Source organism: Homarus americanus, unplaced genomic scaffold, assembly GCF_018991925.1.
Source record: "Homarus americanus isolate GMGI-L3 unplaced genomic scaffold, GMGI_Hamer_2.0 scaffold32583, whole genome shotgun sequence".
Taxonomy (NCBI): Eukaryota; Metazoa; Arthropoda; class Malacostraca; order Decapoda; family Nephropidae; genus Homarus; species Homarus americanus.
The window spans coordinates 22,991,031-23,010,297 of record NW_024713129.1 but is presented as its reverse complement, the minus strand read 5'-3'; the positions used below and the strand labels follow the sequence as shown (position 1 = coordinate 23,010,297).

The following is a 19,267-nucleotide window of genomic DNA, read 5'->3' as shown; positions in this document are numbered from 1 at the left end:
GGCAAGCATGAACTTAGCATGCTTCCCTGTTGGGCGCTGTAAACGCTTCTGCGCTTCACCTTACACAAGGATGTAGGGGGGTGCCCAATAAAAAAAAAAAAATTGACCAGCATTGGAGCAGGTTCAGGTACATTCAGGAGCCGGTGCATGCCCAGTACTTGCCAACAGTGCGTGACAGAGACGTGACCGATCGCCCGGGCGGCTAACGAGGCGATCAGTGGTGAAGAGGATAAAATAAAAAAAGAAAAGAAAACGATAAGTAAAGAGCTGGATTCGGGGTTCAGGGAGTTGGTTGTCGGGCCTCGGGGCTCAGTGGTTCACTTGTCTCATCACAAGTACACAACATTCACACGCCCTTCTGTGCAAGATCAGAAAATAATCTTGTGCTGACCCGTCGAAGCCTTTATGCAGTTTGTACACAATTTGAAGGAAAATGAACACCCAGAAGACACCAACCACATCCTAACAACACATGGAATAAAGGAAAATATTGAAGAAAAGTGACGGAGACCTTGATGAACGTCGCACAGATCCCCGTGCAGTATATATACTTCAAGATGACATCTTCTTGTCACGTTAACACGTAAAGTAAGGAGACAGATGAGGCTTAATTTATATTAGTGCACCGTTTTTCGGTCATTTTATATTAGTGCACCCTTCTATCTCGGTGTTATATGTAGTTTTTTCCGAATGTTAAGAATTCTAAAATACTTTTCTTCTATGACACTTCTAAAACCGAAAGAAATTTAACCTAACTCAACCTACCCCATTTTTAGTGTAAAACAAACAAACAAACAAAATCACCAAAAACCAACCTAACCTAACCTTAATTTTCGACAAAAATATAGAAGGTGTCTTTGAACTGAAGGTAAATTTTTACTTTCGGACGTGAACCCCTCGGGGTTGACCAACAAGTTTTTCTAGTGTATTTTTGTGTGTTTTAAACGAATATGGCCTTCATTTTTGGCGGAAATTGATATTCCCCCCACCCAACGATAATGGGAGAGAGCCTGGTGAATCGGGCTTTTGGGTGGGGCAGAACACGAAAACGAGTTGTCTAACCTAACCTAACCTAACCTAACCAAACCTTTGGGCTGTGCCATGCCTGAAAGTACATTCCTTAGAAATCCGAGATCACGTATTTACAAATTTTCGTTTTTATCTTCTTTACAACCCTTCTTGGTCAATTACAAAACCACTGATGCTTGTCCTTTCTAAATTTATAGGGTAATTTACAGTGCGGGTACTCAACAGACTTAGGGAGAACACCTTGATAACGTAGAAGTTCTATAGCTTTACCATCTTTCGTAAAACTCAGCAATAAACTTAAAATAATCGTAGGAGCACGCTTGACACCAACCTCTACCACGGCCATTGTCACACTGATTGAATTTCCAAGCCATAGATTTTCAAATCCTTACCCAGGCTGCTTTGAAAAATGCAAATGTGATTGGTAAAAAAAAATTCTCGGGCTGGTATCGATACATCATTGGTCACGACTGGATGACGTCTGTCAATATTGCACCTGCGTGATCCACAACTAACTCAATTGTGTTGCTATTATCCATTTCCGCCAGGTATATATATGAGGTTCAGAATGCGCAGAATAGCGAGATATAAATGTTTCAGTTGTTTATAACTTTGGGATTCACCATGTCCGAAAGTAAAATAATACGCAATTGTCTAAACATCGGAAAAACATGTTTATAACACTGAGAGATGGTGCACTAATATAAAAAGATCCAGATAAGGACGATTTATGTTGTTATTGTGGGTATTATTTTACTTTAGGACATAGCACGCACAAAAGTTATAAACTACTGAAACATTTAGCCTCCCTATTCTGAGCATTTTGAACTCCATATATACCAGGCGGGAATGGATAATAGCGACACAATTGAATTTAATTGGTTTTACGCAGTTTTCAGTCTTCATCTGCGAGATGTTATCGGCGCATCACACATGCTCAATAATGACTGACGTCATCCAGTCGTGACCAATGATGTATATCGATATCATCACACGATTGTTTTTTCAACCAATCACATTTAATTTTTTTTCAAAGGAAGCATCCTGGGTACAATTTTAATTTCACTGACCAGTCTCACAATGGCTGTGGTGGAGGTTGGTTGTCATTTGTGCTCCTACGATTATTTTTAAGTTTATTGCCGAGTTCTACAAGAAAGACGATCATTACATATACAAGTACAGGTATTATGGAATAGTTATGTGTTACGTACTGTACTATGGTATAGTTTTGTTTCATGTGTAATTTCAGGTAGATATACAGTATGTAAGTTGTTAGTTGTTCCTTTACTCTGTTACACACACACACACACACAATCCTACATAGAGAAAGTGCCAAAAAAAGAGAATAACTTCTTCAGGATTTAAAGTTTTATGAATCTGTGTTTTCACAGTTAAGTCGTTTATGGAGGTTGGGGGGTCCGCTGTGCAAAGCACCTTTGGTAGGGATGCTGCAGCATTACTGAGGTGAGCATCAGGGGTGACTGTGACACAGTGTGTACACTGACTTCAATATTTTTTTCTTCCCTGTTTATGCTTTCATTATTGCTACAGTATTTATATGCTTTTTTATTGATGTTTATAGTGCCATTGCCTACAATTTTAAGTTAGTTACTTTTAAGGGGTGAATATAATGATCTGAACAGACGCTACACTGTCAGTTACAGGTGATTTACTGTACAATTTGTACATTTTAGGCTTGGCACTCCAAGTTCTGGAAATAACCCTATTTGGCAACTACCAGGTTCCAAGCATGATGAATAAATAGTCCCATACCTGTACCAGATATGGTACTGCTGCATTGTATAATTTGTGGTTTGTAAAGTGAACCAAACTATTCTACCTAACTACAGGTCACAGTCTCTGGTTAAAAGGCCACAAGTTAAGAATATTGTCAGCGCAAGTAATTTTGGAGTGAGAGTTATGAACTCCTGGAATAACCTGCCAGAGAGAGATGTGGACACTGAGTGTGAGCCCATCTAAGAGCAGACTTGCCAGCACTGGCGCAGTTATAGATACTTTCTAGAACCAGTACATGCCCACTGCTTGCCAATAGTGTGTACCCTGTAAGAGAGATGTGACTGACTACCCAAGTGGTGAACAGGTTGATCAGTAGCAAAGAGGATAAAGTATAAAGTAACACATTTTCAGGAACACAATAAATTTGTTAACTGGGGACTGCCTATATTATTGATGTACAGGTAAACCCTGAGATACGATATCCTGAGTTGCGATATTTTGCTTTAACGATGGTTATAAATTAACCCCTTCTCCCTATATACGATCAAAACAACTCGCTGTAATGATGTCCAATACATCGAATAGCCATTGGTCGGATTTTTTTTCTCGAGCGCATACTATGGGTTGTTTATACTCAAATTAATCGCTGTCTTGCTAGTATTCCAGCAATGCAAGTTATATTTTTCTACATCACATCAGTGACATTTTATAAGGCAACAATATTTAACCTTATGTATCTTTACCTTCACTTGTCAGCCTACCCACGCGCCGCCACACACTCAACCCGTGCACTACATCCCTGGGTCTGGTTCTTTGTCGACCGTAAAACCCGTCATCACATGGCTCACAATTATCGGACAGTATCATACATTGTACTTATCATCAGTGTTTTTTTGTTTTTTGTTTTTTATTTATATAGTCAGAGGACAGAACTAACATTTAGGTTGAACTGTGTCATGGTGACTGCAAAGTGATATTTTATGTTTTTGTAATTTTAAAGTGCCTCGACTGTTGTTTTGAAAATGTGAGCAGTGTCGGCTGCTATCGTTGTTTTTGTTATCATCATTCGCTCTGTTTATGTGACAAATGCTTTTGCTCTGTGTGTGTAAGTGTGAAGCGAGCAGTGTAACTTTGAAAATGTCCGGGAAGGCCAAGGCACCCAAGACAATGGTGTTTCTGAGGTGAAGCTTGACATTGTTAAGCAGCTTGAGACTCCCTAGAGGCTGTGTGGGAGTCAGAGTGATATCTCCACTCCACCTACAAGCCTTGAAGAGGACATGTGATGATGACCAGATGTGTCAAATATGATGTGGTGAATGTTTTTTACTTGTTTTGTACTGATAGTAGTAGTGTAGGAAATTTTTTGTCGGGGGTACATGTGTGGTTGGGGACTAGCTGGGAACAAATTCCATTGAACCCAATGTTATAATGCTCCCTATTTACGATATTTCACCTAGCGATGAGTTTTACAGGAACATAACCCCATCGTATATCAGGGGGTTGCCTGTATTAAAGTTTATACAGTGATCCCTCGGTTAACGAGATTTCGGTTAACGATTTACCTTCCATAAGATTCTTAACTTCGGTTAACGAGCAATCCCTCGATTAACGAGTTTCTTACGAGCGGACCTCAACATGTTTTCGCTTGCATTTGGCGGTCCACCAGCTGTAGTATTAGTCCGCCAATACAGTAATCGGTTCTAGGGCTTAAATTCCTTACTATTTTAGTAAATATCAAGAAGCTTATACTATTCAATAATTTTAAAAGTTTAATATTAAATTTTTTAGTCATTTTAACAATAATTGAACATAATTGAAGTACAGTGAACCCTCACTTTACGCGGTTAATTCAACCCACAGGGTACCGTGGAACGTGAGAAACGCGTAAAGGTAACAACATAACATATGGGATTAAATGAAATAGAGACCGGCTGACCCCCAAATTCCACTTTTTCCAACACAATACCTATGTTCTAGTAAAAATAACATCTTAATTTTATGATGGTACATGCACACAATTAATACTTAAGAGAAATAGAGAAATACAGTCGCCAAGTTAATGTCCATTCAAATAATGGACTCAACTCCCTCCCCCTCTTCTCACACTACACTCCCTGGCTCTTCCCTCTCTGAGAAATTTTGGGGGGAAAACCACTAGATTTTAAGGTATAGTAATAAATAATACCTCAAACTAAAGTTAGGATAATATAATTGACATTGCTGGATTCCTTGTAAGACCAGGAATATTTTGAATATATATGTCATATATTTTGCACAAAAGATAACAATATTTACTCAGAGTAAACAAAATACTTACATTAGATCTAAAATTTGTATGTCTAATGCAAAATCTATGATGTTTATATTCAAAATGATCATCAAATTGTAAGAATTCCAGCAATGTAAATTATATTCTGGCCGGGTAATTTGTATAAATTTTATGAGCTAAAACAAATATCTTCAGTTAATAAAAAAAAAATATTCTTCACTACACTATCTGTCAATCAGAGTACCCCACCTTGCCTCCCCCCTCTTCCAACCGGTCCAGATGGTCGGTCGGTCCCTCCCTCCCCCCCACCCCCCACCAACCCTCTCTACCAGATAAATGTGTGGGAGAAACCAGAATATTTACCTTTTTAGTAATAAATAATACCTCAGACTAAAGTTAGGATAATATAATTGACATTGCTGGATTCCTTGTAAGACCAGGAATATTTTGAATATAAATGTCATATATTTTGCACAAAAGATAACATATTTACTCAGAGTAAACAAAATACTTACATTAAATCTAAAATTTGTATGTCTAATGCAAAATCTATGATGTTTATATTCAAAATGATCATCAAATTGTAAGAATTCCAGCAATGTAAATTATATTCTGGCCCGGTAATTTGTATGAATTTTATGAGCTAAAACAAATATCTTCAATAAATAAACAAAATATACTTACTGAAATACTATCTGTCAATCAAAATACCCCCCCTCTTCCCATCTGCTCCCTGGGTCCCTCCCTCCCTCCCTACCCCTCACCCCCACGTTCCCTCCCTACCAGTGAAATGATTGGGTTATAACAATATATTTACATTTTTAGTAATAAATAATACCTCAGACTAAAGTTAGGATAATATAATTGACATTGCTGGATTCCTTGCAAGACCAGGAATATTTTGAATATACACTTCATATATTTTGCACAAAAGATAACATATTTACTCAGAGTAAACAAAATACTTGCATTAGATCTAAAATTTGTATGTCTAATGCAAAATCTATGATGCTTATATTCAAAATGATCATCAAATTGTAAGAATTCCAGCAATGTAAATTATATTCTGGCCGGATAATTTGTATGAATTTTATGAGCTAAATAAAAAAATTATACTTCACCCGCGTAAAGGGGTACACGGGGTACACGCACCGCGGAATGTGAGCATTCCGGTTTCGGCAGGGTACCGCGTAAACGTGGAAACGCAGAATGTGGGACCGCGTAAAGCGAGGGTTGACTGTACAGGAAACTAGTTTTATGCGCGCCAAACAGCCTGTCAACACACCAAACAGGCGTCAGTCTCTGTGTCTTTTCAGTGGAGGTAACATCTTGGTTGAGACTCTCTTCAACTAAACGCTTTTTTTCTGTGTTTCCAAGCAAATTATTGGTCATTTTGAAATTTATTTTACATATTGACAATATATAATGCAGTGCAGTGTTGATTTAAAGAAAATAATCTTGAATTACACCAAGAGAGCTAAAATTTTATGGGTGAAATGGCACCATGGGGTGACTTCTCTTCCATCCCAATGCCTTCTCTTCTCCCTTCTCCTCCACCCCCATTCTAATTCCCATCATCATCTTCATCATCCAGGAGCCTTCTACATACACACCTCAAAGTAAGTGTACTTTACCACCATTGAAACAGTGGTTTCGGTTAATGAGTTTTTTGGTTAACGAGCAACCTTCTGGAACGAATTGTGCTCGTTAACCAAGGGACCACTGTACGTGCATTTGTATCATTTGAGATGTGGCTAACACCAGAAAATTTTCATTAAGATGACTCCTATAAAGTCAATGTTTACCCTTAGTTTCTAAAAAGAAAGTTGTCTCAATTGATTTTAAAATTCATTCTCATTGAGGAATGTGACATTTTTTTTCTAATAATCTAAATATATTACAGAATGAATTTTTGTGCAGGCTGCCTTAGTCCCAGAATAGCTACTAACAAGCCTGGAACAGACGACCGTGATGTTACTAACCTGGTAAGACACAACACAGTATGAAGATTCAGTTGAATATTGTACACTGTACCCCCATCTTATTTCATCCGATGATTAAACACCTCGGAGAATTAAGTTCTAAACAGATCAGTACTAAGTGGGATCATTATAACATAGGTACTGTACTGTACTGTACTGTTGTATATATGGTGATGGAGAATAGAGGAATTCCTCATCATTCAGTCCCACAACAAAAGTCAGCCTTAGTCCTTTAGAGTTTTGTTGGTGAGATGCTGCAGTGATTGAGTGCTTCAGACGTGAGGCCAGGGCTAGTCATTGTACATCTCCATCTAGCCTACTGTTTGTGTGTTTTTTTTTCTTCAAAACATTAAGACCCATAAAGGAATACCATAACAATAGGATTACGGTACATGAATATTAAATACCCCAGTTTATGTCACCTGAAAGCTAGACACCCCAACCTGTTTTACCTGAGTATTAGACACCCCAGCATATTTCACCAGAAAATTAATCACTCTGTACACTAATCATCAGGTGAAATAAACTGAGGAGTTTCATTTTCAAGTGAAATAAACTGGGGTGTCTAATATTCAGGTAATTCAGGCACTAAATTATAATTTTATCTTAAAAATAAGTGTAAGACCAGTGATTTTTTTCCAGGTTCAGAATAGGTCAAATCTGAGAGCCACTTCCAAACCCAAAAGCCAGTATGGTATCTGTATTTGTATTAGGCTCAAAACATAAACTGGGGATTTCTTTACATTTATTGTTCATATTCTGAGGGTTGAATGTCAAAGGGAAATTTTGGCATGATATCTCCTTATACCTATACAGTACTTTTATTTCCAGATAAGCGGTGACCCATCTGCTAGAAGAAAAGGGTTCATGTTAGAATACTTCATTAGGCCACCTATTGATATATCCTTAGAGTTCCCTGTGCCTGTTGACATAAGTCATATTAAATTGGAAACAAAACTTGAGCACATGTGCAGTACTGGCTTTGCTGTCTTCACCAGACCTGAGGAACACAGTCAACACAAGCAGCAACAAGTGAAGCTTTGTGGTGCCTCGTCCAGTCCTAATGATGTCTCCTCATCCGGTCTCGCCTGCAGTGGCCCTGCTGGTGCTTCTCAGACTCAGAAACCTGTGAACTCGTATCCTCTTTCCATGAATTTTTACTCCTGCTCTCCTCCTCCATCACTTCATGACTCAGGTCCTTCAGCTGCATTCTCCACCAGTCTCTACTCAGACAATGTACCATCTAAACACACAATTGGAGAGTTAGAAGAAAAGATTGATGACATTTATTTTTGTGTGGGAAAGTACTTTACCCAAAATGAAGAGCAAATTGTTCTAAAAAACCCTCACTATAAACAGTGGATGAATATTCATGTGCCAGAGTTAGGAGGTGCATGCCAAGGTTCAAGAGTTTATAATGGTACCCTGAGGCATCCCAATAGACTAGCCCTCAGATGTGTAAAGAAAGTGATAATAAGAATCTTAAAGACATCTGAGAAAGGTCCACCAGTTTTACGTTCGGTGGAGATATGGGGACAGCCGGGCATAAGTTCAAGTAAAACTGAAAGGAAAGAACTACTGAAAAAATGGGCTAATCGAATAAAAATGGAAGATTCTTTGCCTCTTGTGCCACGGATGTACAACTCAAGCCCAGAAGAAAACAAGAGAGAAATACCTATTGGCGAAGCGTTAAAGATCAAAGGTAGGTTTATTGAGTCATAGATGGATATCTCGTAATTACTGTACTGTACATTTAACACTCTTGGGATCATTTACTCCTATGTGGCATTTTGATTGAATGTAAATGAAAATTTTGCCGTATGATCAGACATGCCACTGTGGCATATAGTTTATTTTCTCTTAAAAGTTCCTGTTCAAATTAATTCAAATTTTAGCATCACTTTCTTCATGCCACTCTCATGCATGGAATCAGGTTTAAAGGCTATGTGGCAACCCATTCAACCTGCACTGGATAGCACAGCCTCCAGAAAAACACTCAGAAATGCATCTGGCTCAGTAAGCGAGAGGTGTGTGTGTCCTGGGCGCGATTTAAAACTGGCTACCATGGTGTTTACATTGCTCTCCAAATATTTATTACTTACAACCTCAATATTTATTCTTATGAAGAGATAAAGTGATGTGCATTGAAATATTTACAATGAAATACTGTAGAGAAATAAAGTATTATCTCTGTTAGCCAGAATCGCTCAAACCCGGAACTCCAATATCAGGAATTAAAATTTGCTTGGAATTGAAATTTGTTCAGAATTTTTCCCAAAAATTTTCTAAATTCTTGGTTTGGGAAAAAATTCTGAGGTTGAAAATGAGAAGCATTTTTTGAGAGGAAAAAAAGGGGGGGGGGGATTTTATAATTTGTTTATTCCTGGGTCTGGGAGCAAATTTTGATTATGAAATAATACGCAATTACTGGAAAATCTGAGAAAATGGTGAGAAAATCACTCCAAACCTTTCTGCTCAGGGCCTGGGGACAAGGGTTCCCGGCATCCTCACATGGTTGGTGCTTGGGTGGGAAGACCAACTGCTTGGGAACACTGGATTTTTCTGCTATGGGTCTATTTATAATTACTGTGCAAATATAAATATTTCTTTATATGTACAGTAGCTAAAACAACTATCTGTGCATAATTTGTGGGAAACAATATGAGACCATATGATAAATTTTGGTATATGAGGGCTGTCTCTAGTCACACGTAAAATTTTGGAGCATATCGACCCCCACCTGCACAGACAGTTGTTTTAGCTACTGTACATATAGTACTAAAGTAAAATAATACAGTAATAAATCAATGTAATTCCGAGCTGCACTAACGAGTCTGGTGGTTAGGTGACGAGTCAGGTGGTTAGGTGAGGGAGTTAGGTGGTGAGGTGACATGCCAAGACACTTACACAGCACACACATTAACAGCACTACTAAACCATTGTCTTATAACATTTTACTTAAGAATTAATATTTTAAAATTAATTTATACATGATGGCTCTATGTGGCTACTTTTGCACTTAGACAACCAATTAGTGAATAAACCAGGGCATATGGAGACGCATTATACACTAGTGATGTCACGAAGCTTTGAAACTACAACCACAACTGCGGAGCAACCACATAAATTATCACAACCTGTACTCAAATGTACTGTACTAAGTTAATTACTAAAATTTTTGTCTAGTGCTAACTATGGGATGTCTGTACTCAAATTATTCGCTATGTTGCAAGAATTCCAGCAATGCAAGTTATATTCTACTAATTCAAGTCAGTGACATTTTATAAGTGAAAAACTTAAACTCCCCGCCTTTTATAATTTATTCCTGTGTTCCTGACAAATACACATTAATCTCCCCTTCTGGCTGTCAACACCCCACCTCCTCCCAGGCAGCAAGTGATGACGATTACTGAGATGAAGGTGGTTTTAGGCTTAAAGTTTTTTGTTATAAAATGTCACAGACTTGACTTAGCTGGAATTCTTGCAAGATAGTAATTAATTTATGTATAAACATCTCATAGTTTGCACAAAAGATAAAATTTTTAGTCCTTTAGCTTAGTACATTTGAGTACTATACAGCTCCTCCCCGACTTACGACCTGCTCGACTTACAACCACCTGCACTTACGACCTGCCTCAGTCGTACCAAAAATTGTTCAAATTACGTATTTTCGAGTCCCAACGTCAGTGTACTGACAAACTTTTTGTTTGTAATTCACTTTAAAATGGCTGGCAAGCTTAAAAGTGAGAGTTTTGTGGTGCTGAGAAGAAAAAAAGATACTGTACACCCATTTTAGATTTTCTATGTATTATATAAGCATTTTCGACTTACGACCATTTCGACTTACGACCTGGATTTGGGTCCCCAACCCCGTCGTAAGTTGGGGAGGAGCTGTAGTGCATTTTTTCCCAGCTGAGAAAAGATGCCCTGCCAACTTCTCAAGAGTTAGAGCTGATTGGCTGTTGCAAACCTGACTGATTTGGTCCTGAAGTAATGATGTATTTCTAAAGGAGTTTATTCATAATCTTGGGGATGACCGTTTCTGACGAGAAGATATTTAGTTAAATTATATAAAGATACATACATTCATTATTTCAAACATGAGTACATTGGAAGTTTATCAGAAATTTTATACTGTACATTAGGGGGCAGGGAAAAAACACTTTTATTTGAGTTGCAGGCTGCACTTTTCAGGCATCGTTTGTATGGCTGTAACAAACACCTGTGCAAAATTTCATGCCATTTCATGCATACTTACCCTGCCGCATCGCGAACGACTTTTTGTCAACTTTTAGTGTATGCCAAAAATTAGGTGTCATTTAATGTTTTCCAGGATAATGATAAATTTTACATGGGTGACATCGATTTAATTCACATGTTATTTTACAGGTACACCGTATAGAAAATCATTACAAGTTCATATTGAAATTCTTTTTTGTGCGGAACCTTGGCATCATTTTCCTAGACAATAATCTTTGCCTAATATATCCATCTCTCGATTCGTATCCCGTCACTTCAGTGCAAGCTTCAGTCATCACTTTTATGCCTCTCTCGACCGCCTGAGTGCTGTTTGGCCACTTGGGCACCACTAATGGTGTCTCAAGAATGTCATTAACCTGTAGATTTGACAGAGAAGCAATGTAAGGAGGCTCAGTCTTGAGTTCATTCCTCCAGTTAATCATGGAATGATAGTTTTTTGCTTGCCACTTTAGTTTCGGAGTCACCACCTTTCTCATGTTGACTACAGGAGGCACATCCTCATTCCCATCTCCATCTTTACCCTCCTCATCAGTATAGTTTAACAAATTCTCGTCAACAGCAGCATCAGAATCTTCCTCCTCCTCTTCAGATCTACCAGTGCATTCTTCCTTTTGCTGATTCTCCTCTCTAATTTTTCTTATCATTGAGACAGCTTTTTCTCTAACAGTCATGTCCTCATCTGCACACATACCAAGAAGAAGTTGATCTGTGTGGGCGAAGTATGCATTTCTCTGGACAGCCTTCTTCACTATCGTCTCCTCCTCACTATTCAGGTGTTTCATATATAGCAGGGACTGGAATACGTTCCTTGAGCCGTGTGTTACGTAAGGGTGTATCTTGATGTAAAACCACATTGGAGCACTGAACTTTATTATTGTAATGACAATTCTTTTCAACTCATGGCTGGGTCTTGATGTTGCTACATACAGCCTGAGGATTCTACTCCATAAGGTGTTCCACCTTGACACACAGGGAGGACCTGGCTCAATAGCAGCCAAGTCATCTTCAACAACACCTGTGATAACTCCTTTACAAATCCTATACAGGTATTTCTGATCCCAGGACAGATCTTTCTCCACTTCATCATTAAACACAGGGAAATCAGGGAAACTGACTGGCTGGAAGGCGACAACTGGAAGCTCAGACAAAGACTCCTTGATCTGCTTTCCAATGGGACCACGCCAATGCTCAGGACCACTTGGTTTACCATCATAGTGATAAAAAACTGCGCGGAAAGGCAGCTCATTTCCGTGAAGCTGACATATGAAATAATGGAGCGGGTGACCAAGTAACATTTCAAGATGATGAATGACTCCATTTTCTGATCCTACATTTACATTGGTTCCATCACAACCAACACACACAATGGGCTGCTGGGTTAGATTTTTCTCCACCAGAAACTCGTGAATAGTTTTGGCAATCTGCTTTCCGTGTCCAGTCTTGGGAGTCACATGTGTGAGATATTCATTGCCAGGCTCAACCATGATGACATAATGAAATGAGAAAAGGCTGATAATCAATATAGACATAGCACCATACTCATCTGCAACAAGACGACTTAAATGAAATAAGAGATATGAAAAAAAGTTGATAAACACTGAACAGAACATTGCACCGCCACAGCGGCTGTTTGGCTAGTACTGTAGGTAAATTTAAAAATTTCAGTAGAAAATGCGGCAGACTAAACCTCGACATATCAGCTTCAAATTTGGCATGGAGTCTTAGATATGTATAAGGAACAATGCCTGAAGAGTGCAGCTTTGAGCAAAATTTCACTGCCCCCTACTGTACATGAATAACTGTTAAACTCTGGTAGCAAATTCACGTTTGTGGAGGATGCATTTAATATATACAAGTACTTATTTTTACCCACAATAAAGCATACTACGACAAATTATACGTATAAGTAATACTACATTATGCAAAAACTAACATTTTAAGGGATCAGAATCACATGGAAATATTACACGACTGTCAGCAGAGGCGGGAAATATGACAGCGAACAACTTCATATTTTTCCCGCCTCTGCTGACGGCCGTGTTTTATTTCCATGTGATTCTGATCTCTTAAAATGTTAGTTTTTGCATAATGTAGTATTACTTATACATATAATTTGTCGTGGTATGCTTTATTGTGGGTAAAAATAAGTATGCAGTAATACCAGGAGAGGGACAGAGTAGAGAACATCCACGCCTTATGTGTGGTCAGCCAGTGGACATTTAGCTTGGTCATGTCCATGTTCTTGTAGGAGTGCGGCTTGCGCGCTGTGGATCACCGATAACTTGAGCTTACAGGTACCGGAGGCATTGGTGGTAAACAGGACGGTGATGCGCTCCTTCTGCAACTTCCGGCCCCGACACTTGCTGGCAGTCTTGGCAACGAAGGTCTTGGAAGGTAGCTTTTTCCAAAAGAGACCGGATTCGTCCATTTTGAACACCTGGTCGTCGGTGTACTGTCCTTCCTCCATAATCTTACGTAAAAACGGAGGAAAATCCCGAGCCGCAACACGGTCAGCACTAGCTTCTTCACCACCAATGTTAATGTTGGTGATCTTGTTCCTCTTCTTAAACCTCTGCAACCACCCAGAGGAAGCATTGAAGGGTTTGGGCTCTGCAATTCCCATCTTACGTGACACTGCTGCGTACAGTTCACGTGCGTACTCCTGAACTGAGCGCGTGTCGACCGCCATGTTCCGTCTTGCCTGATGAACCAAGTAGCTCACAAGTAACTTCTCCGTCTTGAGAAGCACCGTGTTGTGGCAATACTTGATCATAGAAGCACCTGTAGACTTTATGATGTTCATGTGTTCTTTTATCTTGGCTGCATCCTTCTTGATTGTCCTGATCGTAGATTCGTTCACACCATGCTGGCGCGCCAAATCAACCCGTCTTGTTCCTTTCTCCAACTCTTGGATGATCTTGTATTTAACTTCGTAGCTTAGGGCACGTCGTATCTTCTTTGGCTTAGGGCAGCTGGGTCCAGGTAATGCAAGGTTTCTTTGTGGTGGTGGTCCGGTGGCAACCATTCTTAAGGAACAATGGATATCGATATACACGGTGTAGCCGGGAGGGGTGTAACTGATGTGGGTAGGTCAACGGGCTTCTTCGCTCCCGCGGCACGTCATATTACGTTAAACCAATCACAGCTAGCGGGGAGGGAGGTAAGGATGCTTGGCCCAATCACAGTTTGATACGTCATATGACGTCACCGATAACGCAACAAAGACATACACTGCGCAACCTACTCGTGCCGCTTACCCAACATGGCGGGAGAGATGGCGGGAGGTTTAAATCCAAAAATGGCGTGGCACGAGATGACCGCCAGCCGCTCTCCGCGTAAAAGATAGATGCACGCATAAAGTGAACATTCCAGGTCTGGCAGGGTACTGGCGGGGTACCACGTAAACTAGAAAGAAACGCGTAAAAAAAAAAACCTTTACTGTATATTAAATGTACAGGTGATCAATTTTATCTCTTGTGCAAAATATCTGATATCTATATTCAAATTATTTGCTCTTTTGCAAGGATTCCAGCAATGTAATTTACATTCTGCTATCTTTAGTCTGTGTTATTATATAAGATAAAAACTTTATGCCTAATACCACCAAACCCTGGTTGGGAAGATGGAAGATGGGGGGAGGTGAGGTGATATGTTTGACAGTTGATGCCAAGGGCTAGTGCTTTTTTATTTATCTGTCCTTAAGAGTGACTTTAAATTTTTCTCTTATAAAATGTCACTGAACTGACCTGGGAGAATATAATTAACATTGCTGGAATTTTTATAAGACAGTGATTAGTTTGAATATAAACATGCTATAGTTTGAAATAGACATACAAATTTTAGTTTAATTATTAATTTTATAACAAAGGGCTAAAATTTTTATCTCTTGTGCAAAATATATGATGTCTGAATTCAAGTTATTCGCTGTCTTGCAAGGATTCCAGCAATGTAATTTATATTCTGCTAACTTTAGTCTGTGACATTTTATAAGATCAAAACTTTAAGCCTAAAAACGAAGGTCACTCTTCCAGAAGTCAGAGGATAGTTGATTTATTATGACAGCTGGGCCGGGAGCATGGACAATGGTTACCTAGTGGTATTTATTTATGTAGGGGGAGTTTTTGTTTTATTCTTATAACATGTCAATGAATTGACTTAAGAGAATATAATTAACATTGCTGGAATTCTTTTAAGATAGTGATTAATTTGAATATAAACCTGCTATAGTTCGCAATAGACATAAAATTTTTAGTACTTAATTAGTACATATGACTAAAATTTTTATCTCTTTGCAAAATATATGATATCTATATTCAAACTATTCGCTGTCTTGCAAGGATTCCAGCAATGTAACTTATATTCTGCTAACTTTAGACTGTGCCATTTTATGTCAAGTTTAGTCACTTTTATTGGCCTCCAGAACCTAACCCAATTTTCCCCAATGATTACATGTACTTATATATCGCGATTTAGTAGATAGCAAACATCCTTGGACCCTATCTCGCGATATATCCCGACCCTACTGTATACTGTATAGTACTGTAGTAAGTTTTAATACTGTATATGTTCTTGCAGATTCACTGGAAATACCAGAGGACTTCCTTGACCCTTTAACCTGTGATGTGATGACGGTGCCACTCCTCTTGCCGTCAGGTCACTCTATAGATGCATATACTTTAGAAAGGTCAGTTATTGCAGATTTGTATGAAAATGAGTTCTAAAGCAGGTCATATTTTTATTTTTCATAGCCTAGCCCACCCTTTATTGCTATGCTGGATACCACTCCCTGTTTTGTAGATATTAATGTAGCTACTTAAATTTCAGCTTCTGAAACCATGCTGCTTTCATTCCCTGTTGTAGTGTAAGTGATCTAGTACTCAACAAATCACTGACCAGGGCCGGCCTTGGAGGTATGGGGCCCAATTGGGAACAATTTTGGTGGGCCCCAGGTTCCCAGCCAAGGTCTGTAGAATCATAGAACATTTTGTACTGCTCTTTACAGTAATCTTCCAAAAATTAGTGACTTCATATTTCAGATATATGGTTTATATCTTGGTCACTAAGACTTACCTCATTTATGGGTCCGTGACACAAAATTAATAAGCTAGTAGTAAGATCCAGTCAGCTGTGTTTACACTCGACGAAGGGAAACTCACACCATGAGATGGAAGCAAACGTAAATCTGACGACCTCTAGAAACTTTGGTCAGTCACCATGCCAAAGAAAACGTTTTTTAACAATGCGGAGTAAACTTGAGGAACTGAGGCCCTCATGTCGCATGTATTACCAAACTTTATAGATTTACCGCATTTGGGATAATTTACCCCCTATCCCCCGACCCCTTTTGTAAAACTGAAATACTTGAGTCTGAATATAGGCCTACTATATATTTTGCAACAGAGATGTGCATGTGCATAAAGATGTAATATAGTAATTTAATCACATGATACTGTTAAAAGAAAATATTATAGGTTTATAGATATTTAAAAGCTGTTACACGTTTATTTACTTATTTGTCTTTTTAATTTTTTTCAGAGAAATGATTTTTAATGCTGTTCTGTAATTAACATACCCTATTATTTAATACAGGTACAGTACAGTAAAACAAAATCAGAACATAAACAGTATAAATAAACACTACCGACTTTGTAAAAATTCATAAAAAATTATAATAATTGCTGTTCTCTGTAGAACCTGCAGTGTCATGTTACATATACTGTATATTGCAATGTATTGTTGTGTGTACTTGACGAGCTGAGAGTATATTACTCTAGTGCGGGGCCCCCTTAGGCTCGGGGCCCAATTGGGAGCAATTGGTCCAATTGGCTTAAGGCCGGCCGTGTTAGCCACCATATTTCCTGCCTTGAGTCTGTAGGAAGTGTCATTGGCTGCGTTGGAATCTGATTTCACGTTCTTCCATTGGAGCAGAGATGAGCTGTTGTGGTTGACTGTCATGTGATTGATAATAAATGTGTGAAGTCTGCGAGTCTTGTTTGCAATATAGGGGGGGTCTCCTACCCCCCTTTTTTTTTAATCGGGAATTAGCCCACCCGGGCACAGGTCAAACGGCCCACAATGGGGACTAGGAGGCGAAAAAATAAGAACAGAAAGAAATTGAAAATAGAGAAGAAAAAGGATATACTGTGTTAATCTACACCACGAAGATGCCGGAAAACCAGTATTTTAAAGTGAGACAGATTGTATAAGTATGGAAACACAGAAGAAGGCAGAGCGTTCCACAGTTTGGCTGTGTGAGGAAAGAAGGAGGTACTGTAACGGGTTATTCTCATGTGACCGATATCCACAGAGAAAAGGGGGGCACCGCGGGCAAGACGTGTGTTACGAGCCCACGGCCTTGCCGGCGGTACACAGGATGTCAAATCGACCGAACATTGCCCGTTAAAGTACCTGTAAATGGGAGAGAGTGAAGCAACATTACAACGAAGAGAAAGGGAAGAGAGATTGTCTACTAAAGGAGAAGAGTTAATAAGACGAAATGCCTTTGATTCCACCCTATCTAACAGTTGGACTGAAGAAGAGCCACCCCAGATATGAGAGCAGTACTCCAAGTTAAGACGAATGAATCCCTTATATACTTGGAGCAACTGCTCAGGAGTGAAGTAGCTACGGCATCTACAGCATTCCCAACTTTCGTGAGGCAGCTTTAGCTATATTAAGGATGTGTGATTTCCAGGACATATTGGAGAAAATGGTGAGGCCTAACATATTTACTTCAGAATTTGGCAGAATGATAGCATCCCGAAATGTAATTGGTGGGAGATCATCTAATTTAGAAAGCATAATTGGTAAATACTGAGTTTTTTACTATTGAATTTAACCAAGTTTGTAGTTAGGAGGAAGGGGAAAATGTGAAGAAGAGTGAAGAGTAGAATCATCAGCATAAGAATGGAGAGAATTAGTTGTAGTTGTGAAGTAAATCATTGATAAAAAGAAGAAAGAGAGTAGGTAAAAGAACAGAACCCTGTGGGACACCACTATTGGTAGAGAAAGAGCGAGAGATCGATCCTTCGACAACAGCTGCCATGGATCGGTTCTCAAGGAAGCTAGAGATTAGAAAACAAAGTTGGGGAGAGAGACCAAATGAGGGAAGTTTAGAAAGCAAAGACTTGTGGCATACCCTGTCAAATGCTTTGGAGATGTCGAGGGCCACGACGAAAGTTTCCCTATAATCCCTAAGAGAGGATGACCAAAGATGGGTGCAGTAGGAGAGCAGATCACCAGTAGATCACGCCTGGCGAAAGCCATACTGGTGATCTGACAAAAGAGAATGGCATTCAATGTGACTGAGAAAATGGGAGTTCAAGATAGTTTCGAAAATTTTAGAGAGGGATGAAGTTGGGGCAATGGAGCGATAGTTAGAGGGATTAGAATGGTCACCCTTCTTCGGGATGGGCTGAACCAAGGCATGCTTCCAAGAAGAAGGAATACCGAAATTTCTAAAGTGATATTGCAAGACATACAACAAACAATGCCAGGCTAGCAGTACACTTCACATTGCAGCTGTTAAATGCCAGTGTGTGCAGCTAGGCCACCACACAGTGGGTGGGTGGCGGAGCGGTGCAACTCACACCATCTTCAGTGACATGTATAAAACACTCCCACCAAGCCCAAAAGGCCAAGGTAAGTGCAGCCAGGGGTACAGGGTTGATCATATGGTCACTGTTGCTGGGTGACATATGTGCAACCTGTCGAAGGTCTTCCAAACTCGTCCTAGAAATCATTGGCGTGTCTTTCAAACTGGGTATGTGGCACTTACAATTTGTAGATCTAGAGTTATGCAAGAGATGGAACCAGGTTAATGGATTTATAGAAAGATTTTAGACAAGGAAAGAGCAGTTTGATTATTTTTTCAGTAAATGCTTCAGTTATTGTTGGTTGATCTCTAATACCTCATGATTAAACTGCAATGTCTGAAATGTTCTAAACAGTATTGAACTCCTAAATGCTTTAACAATAGCATATATTGTAT

At 39.2% G+C, this 19,267-nt stretch overlaps 1 protein-coding gene across 2 annotated transcripts in view; it reads left to right on the top strand.

Moving 5' to 3' along the window:
* Positions 1–251: 251 nt before the first annotated feature.
* The window catches only part of LOC121869454 (RING finger protein 37-like), a 39,640-nt gene continuing 20,624 nt past the window's right edge, over positions 252–19,267 (top strand). The window contains exons 1-4 of one of the 2 annotated variants that reach the window (XM_042370815.1): positions 252–588; positions 6,939–7,020; positions 7,849–8,719; positions 15,853–15,961. In XM_042370815.1, coding sequence (XP_042226749.1) covers positions 6,940–7,020; positions 7,849–8,719; positions 15,853–15,961 — 1,061 coding nt within the window. In that variant the 5' untranslated portion in view covers positions 252–588; position 6,939. Of the gene's footprint in view, positions 589–2,392; positions 2,494–6,938; positions 7,021–7,848; positions 8,720–15,852; positions 15,962–19,267 lie in introns of those variants that run through there. The other variant, XM_042370808.1, reaches the window with a different exon arrangement.